General features: G+C 35.3%; 1 protein-coding gene across 27 annotated transcripts in view; it reads right to left on the minus strand.

Moving 5' to 3' along the window:
* Positions 1 to 15,710, minus strand: part of ABI2 (abl interactor 2) — a 112,907-nt gene extending 97,197 nt beyond the window's left edge. For all 27 annotated transcript variants that reach the window (XM_051983750.1, XM_051983748.1, XM_051983741.1 and 24 more), the window contains exon 1: positions 15,490 to 15,710. In XM_051983750.1, coding sequence (XP_051839710.1) covers positions 15,490 to 15,606 — 117 coding nt within the window. In that variant the 5' untranslated portion in view covers positions 15,607 to 15,710. The remainder of the gene's footprint in view (positions 1 to 15,489) is intronic.
* Positions 15,711 to 15,794: the final 84 nt, after the last annotated feature.

Raw genomic sequence — 15,794 nt, forward strand, 5'->3', positions numbered from 1 at the left:
ATCTGGTCATCAATTTAGGGATAGACATTAAATATTAAGAGCACTTATTAAAAGTTTATATAATTATTTTTGTACGTAAGTTGTATTGCAGTGCTAAATTGGGCTAGATGACTTAAGACGTCATCAAATTTTAAGATTTCATCTCCTATGCATTCTTCAGGAATTGTATTTGAACTTTTGTCTGTTCCTAAAAGTCTAAACTCATCGAAATTTGTTTCAAAAAAAAAAAAGTAGCAAGGAAGACTTCAGATTCAAAATGTCAGTAAAAGGCTCAGAGGGAGGAAAAAATGGTATAAATTACAAGGAAATAAACTTCTCAAAGTAAACAAGATTTTATTTTTTGTACAGATATGTCCATTTGTAATCATCTTGGGATGCTTCTTCTAATAGTTACCTAACCAAGTTACTGATAAGGACCCAAGTTTGCTAGGAAAAGGCAAAGCTCTCTATGGTTCTCAGAGAGTGAGTATAGAGAGCTTCAAGGTAAGGAAAACTTCTATGAATGCAAATTGGCATGTAATTTAAGAAAAAAAACTGAGATCAAGAAATATCACACATCATCTAATCTAATATTCTCATTGTACAGATTAGGAAACTGAGGTCCAAAAAGATTAAGTGCCCAAGGGACTTGTGTCCAAGATCACAGAGGTAGTAGAAGTATTGGGATTTGAATCCGATTCCAAAATCAACAGTGTTTCTTCTAAATAACCTTTAACATACCCTAGATCACCGAAAAATTAAGTTACTTTACCAAGGTCAATGTCTCCCGACTTTGGGTTATGATCAAACCCAATCCACACCCTGATTTCTCCCATCCCCCTGATGTCCTTTAAGAGTTACACGGGTGGTCTAGGATAAAATTTGCTGATTTTTCTATTCAGTTCTACAGCTCACTGTATTTCTATAACTCTTCTCATGTTGAATTTTAATTTTCAATCAAAACATTTGACAAGATAGTTTCTGATTAAAACCATTAAAAATTTAAATGGGAGAAAAATCTCAAGAAAGACAAATACTTTAATACTATTCCATCTGACTAAATGTTTGCCACCCCCAGCCTAAAAATCCATCTAGAGTCTATGGTAACAAAGGAAAATTAAATGCAGCCTCTTTTCTTTTCAAAACATGAATATAATCTCTAAGATTTTCCAAATGGACTATTCCTATCACTATTCTTTTCTCCCAGAATTGACCAGCTCCTCTCCACTCTAAAAATAAGACCCATTTAAACTTTTCAGATTTCCAATTCACCATTTTTATTAATGCAAAAACTGATGAAAAAATTATAATTTTACTTTGAAATTAATATTTTCATCCTATTATCTGTACTTTCTTTGCATTATAAAAAAAGAAATGCCCAAATCAATTCATGCACCTTAATCCTTCCAGGCATCCTTAAATTTCAGTCCTTTTGGTGTTAATAAAGTACTTTTTCCAAAACCAAGATTACCTTTAGTTAATAGTAGCTTCTATTTAGGACAAAAACATCAATTGCTCTTCTTTCATTGGCACCTCACAAAAACTTTAATTTGTACCAAATATGAATAATATGAAAGCTTATTAACAGTAGTCCTATATGTATTTTTTGAACTCCGGTGACATGAAGTTCCAATATCAATAAAGATCTTGTAATTTTTTTTCAAAATTAGATGAAAAATGAATAATCAAATAAAATAAAATTGTTCTTAACAATAAGTGCTAACAAGCTGGTGAAGCAGTTTGATAATCAAAATAACAAGAAAATTATAGGAGCTTAACTTTCTATCACAACTCACTTAACTTCTAGGATTCCATTTCATCTTCTAGAATGTTGTTAGACACAATAGCTAAGTCCCTTATAATTTTACTACTCTGTGATGAGAAGCCCTAAAAAGTTTTTTATCTCATTCCTTCCTTTAAACAAATTTACATTTCTTCTTTTTATTTTTTTTTACTATTTCATGAATGTTTAAGAAATATTCTTAAATGCCTTATACTTTCTTAAACTCTAAGTACTAGACCCCTCCTATTTGACTTATAGTTTAAATTTTCAATAGGTATTGTCTCTCACTATTAGAATGGGAGCTCCTTAAAGAGAGGAATTTACGGCTAAAGAATAACCATAGGACATTATGAAATGCAAAACAGATGATTTTTTACATTAAACTAAAAAGGTTTTGCACAAACAAAATCAATGCAGCCAAGATTAGAAGGAAAACAAAGCTGGGAAACAATTTTTACAGCCAGTGTTTTTGATAAAGACTTCATTTCTAAAATATATAGAGAACTGACTCAAATTTATAATACAAGTCAAATGAAGAAATTAAAGCCAATCCTAGTCTTTTGAAAAAAAAAATGCTCTGAATCACTATTGATTAGAGAAATGCAAATTATGTACTATTTCACATCTTTCAGATTGGCTAAGACAGGAAAAAATAATGATAAATGTGGGAGGGGTTATGGAAAAACTGGGGCACTAATAGTGTTCAGGGAGGAGTTATGGAATGATCCAACCATTCTGGAGAGCAATTTGGAACTAGGCCCAAAGGGCTATAAAACTGCACATACCATTTGTTCCAGCAGTGTCTCTACTGGGTCTATAACCTAAAGAGAGCATAAAAGGGAAAAGGTTCCACATGTGCAAAAATGTAGCAGCTTATTTTGTAGTAGCAAGAAATTGGAAACTGAGTGGATGCCCATCAATTATGGAATGGATAAAGAAGTTATGATATATGAATGTGATGGAATATTATTGTTCTATAAGAAATTTTAAGCAGGCTGATTTCAGAAAAGCCTGGAGAGACTTACATTTACTGATGCTAAGTGAAGTAAGCAGAACAAAAGAGTATATGGAAGAATTGGTCCAATTCTTCTTGCACAACATGACAAATATGAAAAAATGTTTAAAAGAATTGCTTGCTATTTAGGGTAAAGGAGCAAGGAAGAAAAATTTGTAGGAATGATCTGTGTTACTTTTCCATTTGTATTCTCAGTTCTTAGCATAGTGCTACTATCACACAGTAAATGTTTAAAAAATTTTTAATTCCTTCATTCATTGGTAATCAAAGGCAACTAGGTGTCTCAATGACTAGAGCATTGGGCCTGAAATTAGGAAGATTTGAATTCAAATTCAGTCTCATATATTTACTAGCTATGTGACTCTGGCTGGGCAAGTCACTTAATCCTATTTGCCTCAGTTTTCTCAATTGTAAAATAGAGCTCATAATAACATCTCCCTCCCAAGGCTGGTAAGAGGATAAAGTAATATTTGTAAGGCAAGTCACTTAATCCTATTTGCCTCAGTTTTCTCAATTGTAAAATAGAGCTCATAATAACACCTACCTCCCAAGGCTGGTAAGAGGATAAAGTAATATTTGTAAGGCACTTAAGTGGCACATTAATATTAATGACTGAATTAATAATTAATGCTTGGCTCTCTAAACATTTTTGACTTCCTATGTAAATATCTGATGTCTCTGTCTAAAACTCAAAAATAATTTAAAACAAATAAAGTGTCAAGGAAAAATATTAACTCAAGAGAGTTCAATTTGTTCAAATGTTTAAATCAAATTTAAGCATTCTATATCAGCATTTTAAAAAATTTTTATGTGTTAGAGATGCATAATGAAGTTGAATATATTTCCAATTTTTTTTGTTTAAACCTCTCAGTCTTTTCTCAATTGCATGTAAAAAAATTCAACATTCACTTTTTTAAAATTTTGAATTCCAAATTCTCTCCCTCTCATCTTTCCCCTCCTTGAGAAGGCAATTTGTTATAGAGTGAAAGAAAACATAGAACAAGAAAAACAAAGAAAAATAAAGTTTAAAAAGTATGCTTTAATCTACATTCAGATTCTATCAGTTCTTTCTCTGGAGATGCATAGCATTTTTCATCATACATACTTTGGAACTGTCTTAGATCACTGTGATGATCAGAATAGTAGTTGTTCACAGTTAATCAACGTTATAATCTTGCTGTTATTGAGTACAATGTTTTCTTTGTTCTTCTTACTTTGCTTTGCATCATGATGTTCATATATGTATTCACAAGTTTTTTCTGAATGTATACTCCTTATAATTTCCTTTGGTACAATAGTAGTTTATCACAATCACATACCATAGCATACCTCAGAGATCCCAATATTCTAGGAAAACATCTACCAATACAAAGTTGACTTCCTTAGAAAAATTAGTATAATAACAGAAAAAGGAAAGCTTTGCCTATATAACATCAAATAAATTCCTGAGATCTCTAGTAAAAGTAGGTGATATACAAAAGCAATTCAACATCAAAAAAGTCTCCCAACTTGACAAATCAGGGCTGGGGCAGCCATTCGGCAAAATGTGCAGCATAAATCCACAAACTTTCACAATTAGGAGAACTAATTTATTTAATTTTTATCAAATTTAGGAAAAAAAAAAAAAAAGGAAGACCTAGAATGAAAGCCAGAACAACAACAGCAACAACAACAACAAACAAACAAACAAAACAAAACAAAAAAACCTTTTATCAAATAATTAGAAATGGGAGGGAAAAAATGAGGGCAGGGAATTAGTATAAATGGGAAAAAAAGGAATTCCCACAATCTCTAATTTAAATAATTATCCTGTACAATATGAGCTTCTTAATTCTTTTATTATGTTACCTATTGCTCTTTTGGAATTTGAGAAATAGATAGAATGGAATTAAAATTGTATTCTACTTAAGATAACACAAATGTTTACATAAATAAAGGTCCACATGATGAAATGGGAAATTTTTCTTTTAGCCTATTCCTATGATTTTATCAAAATAGGGGAAACTTCACAATTTGGAAATTCTCCCCATAAACTATATTGGCAAATTATATAAAATTTTAAAAGTATTTAAAAAGCCCTAGAAGTTCAATGACTTGCCCAACATCACACAGCCACTGTAGAGAAAATTAAATCCATGTCTTTCTCATTTTGAAGTCAGCTCACTATCTATCTACTCTGCTGAAAGAACAATATCAAAAGAATTTGAAGAACAAATTAAAAGTACCCAGGATTCTTTTAAAGAGAATTCTCTTTTTTTTAAACTTAATAGCATTACATTTTTCACAATTACATGTAAAGATAATTGTCAACATTCATTTTTGTAAGATTGTGAGTTCCAAATTTTTCTTTCTCCCTCTCTTTTTCTTCCTCTCTCCAAGAGAACAAGCAATAGGAAATAAGTTACATATGTACAAACATGTTAAACTTATTTTCATTTTAGTCATGTTGTGAAAGAAGAATCAGAAAAAAAGGAGGAAAACGTCTTCTCATCTTTATAATTCAATTTGTATCTACTGTACTTCTTAATGTTTACTTGATTTTTATCACATACATAGAATACTTAGATTCTTAGGAAGAAACAAATATGTTTAAGATAAGGTCTCTGACTTGAAAAAATTAAAATTTAGTTGAGGTGAAGGTATCCACACCATGAAAAGTTAAATAAAGCTAAGAGAACAAATAACGGCTAAGTGACAGTCAATAAAGGTTACAAAAATTTAAAGAAATGATAAATTAATGTGAACATTAATGACCAGGGAATGTTTTAGGGGAAAGGGCTGAACTTAAGGAGGACTATTAAATGGAGAAAGGGACACATTCTTGTCAAAAGAAACACTGAACAAAAGCAAAGAGGTTAACAAAAGCAAAGAATGTCTAGAGGACAATGAGTCCATACTAATCTAACTGGAACTGGAAGCTTTAGGGAAGAACATTGGGAAATAACACCAAACAAATGTTGAGATCAGATCAAAGATCTTTATGGCGAAGACATAGTGATCATCCTATATACAAGATGATATATTTTTATCATGGAAAAATGAACAGAAATCGTGTTTTCAGAAGATCAGTCTGAACAGCAGCATATACAATGGTGTGGAGGAAAGAGTCAGAAAAATGTATTGCATAAAGAAAAATAAACCTATAAATTATACTGCAATAATCTTGAAAAATATGAGATTCACAAGTTCTAGTTATTTTAATCCCCATTATACAGTTTTAGGAAAAACCAAGAATGTAACCATACATCTTAGACTATACTGATAAGCAAGCAACTTTTACATATCAGGTTAAGTCAGTAAGACGAAAAATTCAATTCTGGACATTTTAAAATACCATTATTCTTTTTTTATTAAAGCTTTTTATGTTTTGAAAATAAATGCATGGGTACTTTTTCAATACTGACCCTTGCAAAACCTTGTGTTCCAATTTTCCCCCTTCTTCCCCTCACCCTCTTCCCTAGATGGCAAGTAATCCAATATATGTTAAACATGGTAAAAAAAAAAAATGTTAAATCCAATATATGCATACATATTTATACAATTATCTTTCTGCACAAGAAAAACCAGATCAAAAAGGAAAAAAATAAAATGCAAACAAACAACAAAAGGAGTGAGAATGCTATGTTGTGGTCTACACTCAGTTTCTACAATCCTCTCTCTGGGTATAGATGGCTCTCTTCATCACAAGATCATTGCAACTGGCCTCAATCATACGTCTATCAGAATTGATCATTGTATAATTTTGTTGTTGCTGTGTATAATGATCTCTCCTGTTCCTGATCATTTCACTTAGCAGCAGCTCATGTAGGTCTCTCTAAAATCATCTTCCTGATTGACCATTTCTTACTGAACAATAATATTCCATAACAATTATATACCATAACTTATTCAGTCATTCTCCAACTGATGGGCATCCACTCAGTTTCCAAAAACACCATATTGCTTTAGTCTACTCCAAATGCTATACCACACATTCAAACATTTACAAAATTCATTCACAATATTTAATATAACAGCCTCTGAAGCCCAGCATTCAGGTGACTTCTTTGAATTAGTTTAGTAACTAAACAAAGAGTAAAGACATACCCCTAGCTTGACTACAGAGTAAAAACAACTTGGGTTCAAATTCCAATTATGACACATACTAGTTAAGCGACCCTAGACAGGACCCTGAACCTTTCAGAGCCCCAAGGAACACTCTAAAACCATAAACTATAAAGCAATTATGGATCTACATTAGGAGTTTCCTAACTATAAGTTTTCTACACCAATGAAATCACAGATTCAATCAAAAACAAAGCAAAACTTCTAACAGCATAAATTCTTAATTGAGAGGTCCGTGAATTTTATTTGTCTGTATAAACATATACATGCATACATAAAACTACAATTAGTTTCCTTTTTTGATCCTATATGTTTCTTTTGTTTTTAAAAATATTATTCTAAGAAGGACCTCATAGGCTTCACCAAACTGGCAAAAAGATCCAGAGTACAATAAAGGTTAAAAACCCCTGCTCTGTAGCATTAAATGCATTTCTACATCTATGCTAAATGTTTAAGCCAGATACTCCTAAAAACGAGATTAATAATCAGTCAAAGGAATCTGTATTAAATACACAAGGAAAAAAAGTAAATGGAGAATTCTTATTGTCCTCACTGACTGTATGGCTGATGTGTATATATTGGAGGGATACTGCAGATCATCAATGAACAGGATTCAGAACTGAATAGAAGAGGAAGCCAAATTGCCTTTGGAAAATTTCACAATGTTTTTAATGATCCCAAGTTTCTCCCCGAAACAAAGGCTCATCTTTCAAAGAGTCTTCAATAATGCTGTATAGCTTCAAGTCATGGAATACTACATGGAAGTCTTCAAATAATTAAAGTTGAAAATCACCCAGAAGATGAAAGAGACATATGGCAGTAATGAATACATTGTAATTTATTACCAACAAAGAAATATGCAGGAGAAAAGAACATGATCACAGACATGTATGACTAATAAAGTTGGGTCAAATATACAATAAGAAGATAGGTTGCCTCTGAATCCATACAACATAAAGAGATCTCAAGTAAGGACAGCAGAACACTGAGTGGATCTCTTATGGAGGGCCTAGACAAGAGTATAACAAGATGTGAATAGGTAGCTATTTGTATTACTGGTATACCTATATCAATGGACCTTGATCTACTTTAATAAGGTAGTTAAGATACAAAGGAAAAGAAAGAGGAAAAATGCATTATATGGAACACTTTAGGTGACAGCAGGTTTGTTTGAAAGCCCTTGGATAAGACTCTTTCAGAAACAAAAGAAGGAAGAAGGCATCAAGGAAGAACATGGACTTTCCATAAAGCAGATAGTAATAAATTGTTAGAATTCTTACAAGGTGCTAGGTCACTGGAATTGATAGAGACAACAATTATCTAATTTAGCATGGTACTTAACAGTTCTCTAGTTCACTAATGAACTTAGTACTTATTAGAGTTCACATCTTTAAGATTCACACCTTTAAGAGAGCATATATAAGCTAGGAGCCTCAACCAGGATGGAAACCAGAAGATTCACAAGTCAGAGAGGACAAGCTCACTCTTGGAGGCGGAGACAGATTCATTCCATTGTCCACTTTTGTGCTGGCTGGAGGCTGAAGCTGGCAGAGGCAAAGGATTAGTGGCAAGAGTTCTCGGAACCAAACAGAGAGATAGGCCTCTAAAAAAGCTAACCGGGCCCAAGGAATGAGACAACACTTGAAAGAGAAAATAAAAGATTTGGACTTTAACTCCTGGCTGCATTTGGGGTGATCACATTGAACTGAAATTAAGGCTGCCTTTAGAAACCCCCCAAGAAATCTGCTCCCAGAGAGCATTATAATTTAGAGAAGAATAGTACAGTAAATTATCTTCAATAATATTCAATGGCATACTATATAGTTATAAAATCAGAATGGTGGCAAAACCTAGAACATTAGATTGGTAAACTGGGGAGAAAACAGAGAAAGGCCAAACCCAGATCCCAAAGTTCACCTGAAAGTCTCCCCTCAGGTACCATTTTTTCTGGAAGAAAAAGAAGAAAATGTAAAATGAATGTAAACATAACTGTTAGGAGAAAACATGGAGCAACAATCATAAGACTACCATTGTTACATGACCTGCACTCCCCAATTTTTTGAGTACTCCCAGATTCGTTTATGTTTATTCTTTATACTAGATCTCTAAAAAAAGGACCTTTCTGTACATTTTTCACCTCCATAAAAAACATTCAAGACCAAATATATTAAAAATTATTCTATAACAAGAAAATATCAGAGTGGTACTTATGATACTTTATTTTCAATAAATCTAGTATTAGTCTAATCTATAAGTAAAAGAAAAAAAGGAAAGGAAGACCACCCATATTTTACCTCCATTATTCAGAAATAGAAATAATAAAATTTGGAGTCAATTTGCTAATTTCTCTTTCTGGAAAAATCCATTTTGATCCCATGGTATTCTGGGATAGTGAAATTTGACATACTATTCACAGAAAAGTAATCATCTTTTTTAACCTAACATAGAATCAATCTAAATACTATCTTTGTATGCTTTTGAATCCTCATTGTCTACAGAGATATATTACAATAGTAGTAAACACAAATTTCCCAGAGAAGTCCATTAAAAACATGACATTAAAAGTAAAATACTTCAGTAAGAAAAATGGAATTTCAAGATAGAACCTCAATTTTTTCTAATATTTTATACTACAGAAATTCATTTTTTCTTAATAACCTTTCAAATTTGGTTTCAACTCATCTGTAAGTATTGATATCAAGGGCAATAAACCAATCTCATCTAAATTTCTTCTTCCTTCTTCATGATGCTAGCCTAATCACATATCTCTCACATTGTAAATTATGAAATGTTGTAAAGGCCAATGTTTCTGAATTTCAGAAATAATGATGGGGAGCAAAGTAAAAACAGACTGGAAAGGTAGGAGGGTATTAGATCAAAAAGGACTTTGCATACCAAACAGAATCATGTTGTACTTGCTCTTAGATGCAATAGGGAGCCACTGGAGTTTACTGAATAGAGGGTGATATGATCAGAGCTAGACTTAATGGAGTGTACTACATTCAGCTATAGCTGAATGGAGGATGGAGTGGAATGAGGAGAGACTTGGGACAGGCAGACCCCTGAGCAGGCTATTGTAATAGTCAGTGATGAGTTGATGAGGATGACCACTAGAGTGGGGGCAGTGTCACAGGGGAGAAGGACATATTTCAGAGATGTTGCAAAGATGAAATCAATAGTCCTTGGATATGAGTGAGAGAGAATGTGGAGTCCAGGAGGCCTCCTAAGTTGTGAGCCTGAAGGAGGGATGAAAGGACGGTGTGCCCCTACAGTAAGTGCTAAGTTAAGAGATGGGGGAGCATTTGGAGGGAGAGACAGTGAGTTCAAGATGTTGAGCTCGAGATGTCTGCTGGTTGTCCAGTCTGACACGTCTGACAGGCAGTTAGTTGGAGATACGAGACTAGACATCAGCAGAGAGTGGGGGCAGGAGAGGTGGATTTGAGAATCATCAGCCTAAATCTGTGGGAGCTGATGAGATCACCCCAGTGAAGTAGCTTAAAAATAAAAGAGGGCCAAAGTAGACCCCTAAGAGACACCCATGGTTAGAAAGTAATGTGCAAGAGATGAAGCAAAAAAGACCGAGGGGGGATGAAAAAGGTAAGAGGAGGAATAGCAAAGAGTGTATTTGGAAAAGGGAGTCCTAAGAAAAGAGCAATCAGCAGTGTCAAAGGCTGCAGAGAAGTGAAGGAAAATGAGGACTGAGAAAAGGCCACTGGATTCGGCAGTTCAGAGATCTTCAGCAACTTTAGAGAAAGCAATTTCTGGGGAAGGTTGATAGACTGTAAAAGGTAAAGAAGAGAGTGAGAAGAGAAAAAAAAGAGGCACCTAGGGTAGATGGCCTTTTCAAGGAATTTAGTTACAAAGCTACTAGTTTGAAAGCTACTAGTATCACAGGAAATACAAGATAATAATTACTGGTGATGCAAGGATCAAGTGAGGGTTTTTTCAACATAGGGGCAACATGGGCATTTTTATAAGGAGTAACCAATAGACAGAGAGAGACTGAAAATAAATGAAAAAATAGAAATGACAGAGGAAGCAATCTGCTGGAAGAGATAGGATGGAATGGGATCACTGGAACAAGGAGAGAAGTTATTAGCCTTGTTAAGAGGTAAGGCTACTTCAATGTGGGAGACAGGTGAAGGAGGAGTGGAGAGATGAGGAAGAAGGGAGAAGGAGTTCAAAGTAAAGATCCCTTTTTTCCTGTTAAATATGAAAAATCATTCTCAGAAAAAAAAAATTAAGGAAAAGAGAAGCCAAGGGAGTTTTGAGGACAAATGGATGAAAAGACATGGAAGAGCTGCTTGTGGAGAGTGCAATAGTGAGTTGATAAGAAAGGTATAATATATTAGGACCTTCTAACAGCAGGGAAGGTCTAGTTGAGGTTAAAATACAATAAAAATTTTGTTAAAAGGACAAATTATCTTTTGAATACTTGCCCTTTCTCTTCTTCTTCTTTTTTTTTGCTGAGGCAATTAGAGATAAGTGACTTACCCAGGGTCACACAGCTAGGAAGCATTAAATGTGTGAGACTGGATTTGAACTTAGATCCTCCTGACTTCTCATTGTTAAAAGTAGAAAGTGATCTCTAAAGTACAATGCAAAATTTTTAAAGTTAAATATTTAAAATACTGATCTCATTTGTACTACGATCTTATTTCTGAATTTTTAATTGGCATAAACCTGAAAATCTGTCCAATCAAAAAATTAATAACCACTTATTACACCTGATCAATAATCTGATTGCCTTTATTTTTTCATTGCTGAAATTCACTTTTCCAAAGAACAAAATGGAAGCTATCTTAGGCTAGGCAACCAGACCTACTAACCTCCTAATTATCAAATCAGGCTTTAGTATGGTCTTGACTCTTGACTATTTACAACTCTCTTCCCCCCCCCAAGTTTGTGACATCACTATTTCTGCTGGCTCCCCATCTATCTGTATGACTACTCTGAACTGGTCTTCTTTACTGGTTCATCTTCCTCCTTTCCATCCCCATGATTACATGTACACCTCAAAGCTTACACTTCAATCCTATTCTGTCTCTAAACTTTGTCCTCTAGCAATCTCAATTGATTTGACTGCTTCAATTTTCATTTATTCACAAATTATTATAATAGTTAACATTTGACATAACACTTACTATGTGCTGTACTAAGCATTTTACAATTATTAGCTCATTTGATCTTCACAACTCTGGAAGGTCAATGCTACTACTATTATCCCCATTTTACAGATAAGGAAACTGAAGCAGGAATTAAGTTACTTGCCCAAGGTCACACAAGTAGTAAGCCTCTGAAACAGACTTTGAACTCAGATCTTCTGGGGTCCAGGTGCACAGCTCTATCCACTGTCTCCTAATTGCCCAAAATGTATATATGACTCCCTATACAGTTCTAATGTCTCCTAGGATCCAATCTCCTGATCTCCAATTGTCCATCCTAACTGCACCTTAAATTCAACATATCAAAAACTCAAGTCATTATTTACCCTTTACACTTCCCACCAAAAAACTGAATGCTACTGAAAGCATGCTAAATTCTTAGTGCCAAAAACTTGAAATCTCTAAATTATTTGACACTATTTTCCTTCACTCTCCCACCAATCACCTGACAAGTCCTGTCAATTCTACCTCTATAATCTCATCCATCTACACTTCCCTCCTCTACACTTATCCTGCCATCACCCTAGTTCACAAGCTCACATGACACCTTCCTAATTATTATTCCTGATTGGAGTCTCCACTCCCTTCCAATACAATAACTAAAAATAATATTCACGACTACACATGTCACCATGCCACCACCACCTCAAAAACTTTCATTGGCTCCCTATTACTTATGTCCAGGATAAACTATAAACTCTTTTTTCTGTCATTTAAAACTTTCTACAACTAAAATCTAACCTACCTTCTTTCAGGTTCCTAAGAATTTGAATTCTAGAGAAATTAGAGCATAATTGGTCTGTAATCCTGCCTAGTACATCCATGGAGATCCATTCTCTATCGCTAGAAACAATCTTGCTTGAAGCATGTGCTGAAATTCTCTTCAATTCCAATTTTGATGCTACCTTTTCCTGATTTCTCCAACATGGATCTCTCCTTCCTTAAATATTCTTATACTATATAGTGATCAGATCTTTCCTTGGCTTTTTCAACAATCCATCTTGTATCATATTTATTTGTACACAAGTTATATCCTCCCCCTCAATCTTAATTTATCAGGCAAAGACTTTGTTTCTATATTTGGAAAACAGTTGTGACTTGCACATAGTAAGACCTTAATACCAAGGAAACAATGATTTAGATGGTAAATCATCACCAATCCCAACCTGCCAACTCTTTGGTCACTAGGGAAACTAAGCAAAGAGTGTGGAAGGATCAGTATAAATCCATTCTCTTAAGAAGAAAATCAAAGCACATGTTCTGTTTATGAAGGTTTTTGTGAATAACCTATTATCAGAGTTCCTGATTTCATAATTACAAGAACAAATTTTTGGCTATTGAGCTTTATAATACAAATATGACAACAAGTAATCATTTATTTCACAGGACAAAATCTGATGTATCTATAAATTACTTGAAATCTTTATTAAGTTTTTATGGCCTTTTGTTTGTATGAAGTTTGATCACAAATCTAGCAACTATTTCTGGAATTCAAGTATTAAGATAATAATGCTTTGTCTTTTTTCAATGTCTTTAGTCAAAGTACAAATTTTACATTAAAAAAAATAAAAGTTTAAAGTATATTAGGGACTCTTAATAGAGTTTGCAAGCATAACTTAAAAAGAAAAAAAAGTCATTCATTTCCTTCCTCTTCTCAATCTTTATTTTCACTTTATAATAAATTCCTGGCCAGAAAGACATCTTTTCCCTTTTTGTCAATCTCCTAATCCATCCATTTACTCCATGGAGTCTCAGAAAATATTGATGATTTCCATATTTTCTACTCCTTCAACTCCTTCAAAGTGGGTACTGATAGTTCTATCTATCTGAGGACATGCCTCTAATCTACCAGATTTCATTCCACCATCAGTTGAATTATCTTCCATTCCACAACTCTTTTCTATTAAAAAAAAAAAAAAAAAAAGACTGCACAGTAGCGTTTCCAAAAAATGTTTCTGATTCTGATAAGACTTCTTTTCTTCCTACTACCACTGATCACAAGAAAAATCTTTTTGTTTAAATCTAATTGAGTCGTGTAGAAATGTTCCCTACAAAATATTGTGAAAAATCATTACATATGCTAATAAACTAGTTAAGCCTCATATTTATATCCCTCCATATCTTTATAATCACATATATCATCCAAAAATTTGTGAATTACAAAATTTTATCCTGAATTTATCTTTCTTAGTTTTATATTGCACCTGAAGGTTAAGGGCAAATGTGAACAAAGGGAAAGGAAAAACACAGTAAGGAAACATTTTCACATTTTTCCCACTACCACGTTTATCCCTAGAGAATAGAAAGAAAAATGGAAGATCTGTAATTGAAAATTAACAAACTATATGGAAAGTGAAGGGTATTCAATTCAGGAATTCTATATGTAATAAATCATTCCAAATAAACCATTCCTTAAGGGGAGAAAGGGCTTTTTAAAAGGTATCAGTATTTTAATGTAAGAGTAGCCAGATTCCCTATCTTCCAGTTGAAAGGCTGAAAGAAATGAAGCCATGAGGTGTCTTCCTTTCATAATAATTTGTGTCAAGTATGTTCCTTCCCAAAGGGGAAAAAAAAATGATCATTTAATTTAACTGAAGAAAAAAAGAGGATACTTTATAGTACAGATTCCCCTTTTCCCTTGAGGAAAAAAAAATGACAACTTTCATCAAGAAACAAGTGTTTTTCTATCGTTTCCTTGCTAGCCCTCAATAAAATTTTAAAAATAAATAAAAGACCTTTTGAAATTTCTCAAGCACAGTGAATGGTGTTAGGCACCGCACTGAGCAGCAACATCCATCTCCCCACCTCCAAACTATCTGAAGCGCAGGGAGAGGGGAGGAGGGGACGAGGGGACGGGGCATCAAAAGCAAAAATAAAAATTATAAATAAACCACCAACCAAATAGATTGGGGGTGGGGGGAAAGAGAATGTTTAAAATGCCACTCGGCCTCCCCCACGATCCCAGACGCGGTGACATGCCTCAAGTGCGGGGGCCGGAGTGGGGGAGGAGAAAAGAGGAGGCAGGGACACGACACGCGCGGGGGGAGAAGGGATTCGCAGCTTTTTAAGTGTTCACAGCTTCAGCCCTCTAACCCCCCCTTCCCCCTCATCACCAGAGCCTCCCTACTCCCCACCCAGGGAAAAGCGCCAAGAGGTAAAGCCCCACAGACATCATCAGAGTTCCCCCCCTCAACCTCCCGTCCCAAAGCCAGCAGCCGGGGGGAGGGGCGGGAGGGGAAAGAGGAGGGGAGAGGGGAAAGAGAAGAGGGGGAGGGGCAGGACCCGGAGGCGACGGAGCCCGCTCCGGCCAGGCAGCTCCAGTCCCCGGCAGCACTGCGGCGGCCGCCCAGAAGAACCGGAGCTTCCCTGCCCCGCGTACCGCTCCCCACCCCACAAGCCCCACGGCCTTCCCCCAGCCCCGCGGCCCGGGGGATGCCAAGCACCTGGATGTAGTTGTTCTCGCAGTAGTCGGCCACTCGCTCCAGGTTAGTGTAACTATCGAACAGGGCCCGGCGGCCCCCCGGGATTTCCTCCTCCAGCAGCATCTGCAGCTCCGCCATCTTCACATCCTCCTCCTCCTCCTCCTCCTCCTCACACAGAACTGCGGCGGCGGCGGCGGCACCAGGGAAACCCAAGACTGGGAGAAGAGGAGAGCAGCGCCGGCGGCGGCGGCAACTCGCGAAGAGCGAGAAACACCCTCTGCTGCGCGCGAGGTAGGGAGGAGGGAGAAGGAGGAGGAGGAGGAGGA

This window comes from Antechinus flavipes, chromosome 3 (assembly GCF_016432865.1).
Source record: "Antechinus flavipes isolate AdamAnt ecotype Samford, QLD, Australia chromosome 3, AdamAnt_v2, whole genome shotgun sequence".
Lineage (NCBI taxonomy): Eukaryota > Metazoa > Chordata > Mammalia > Dasyuromorphia > Dasyuridae > Antechinus > Antechinus flavipes.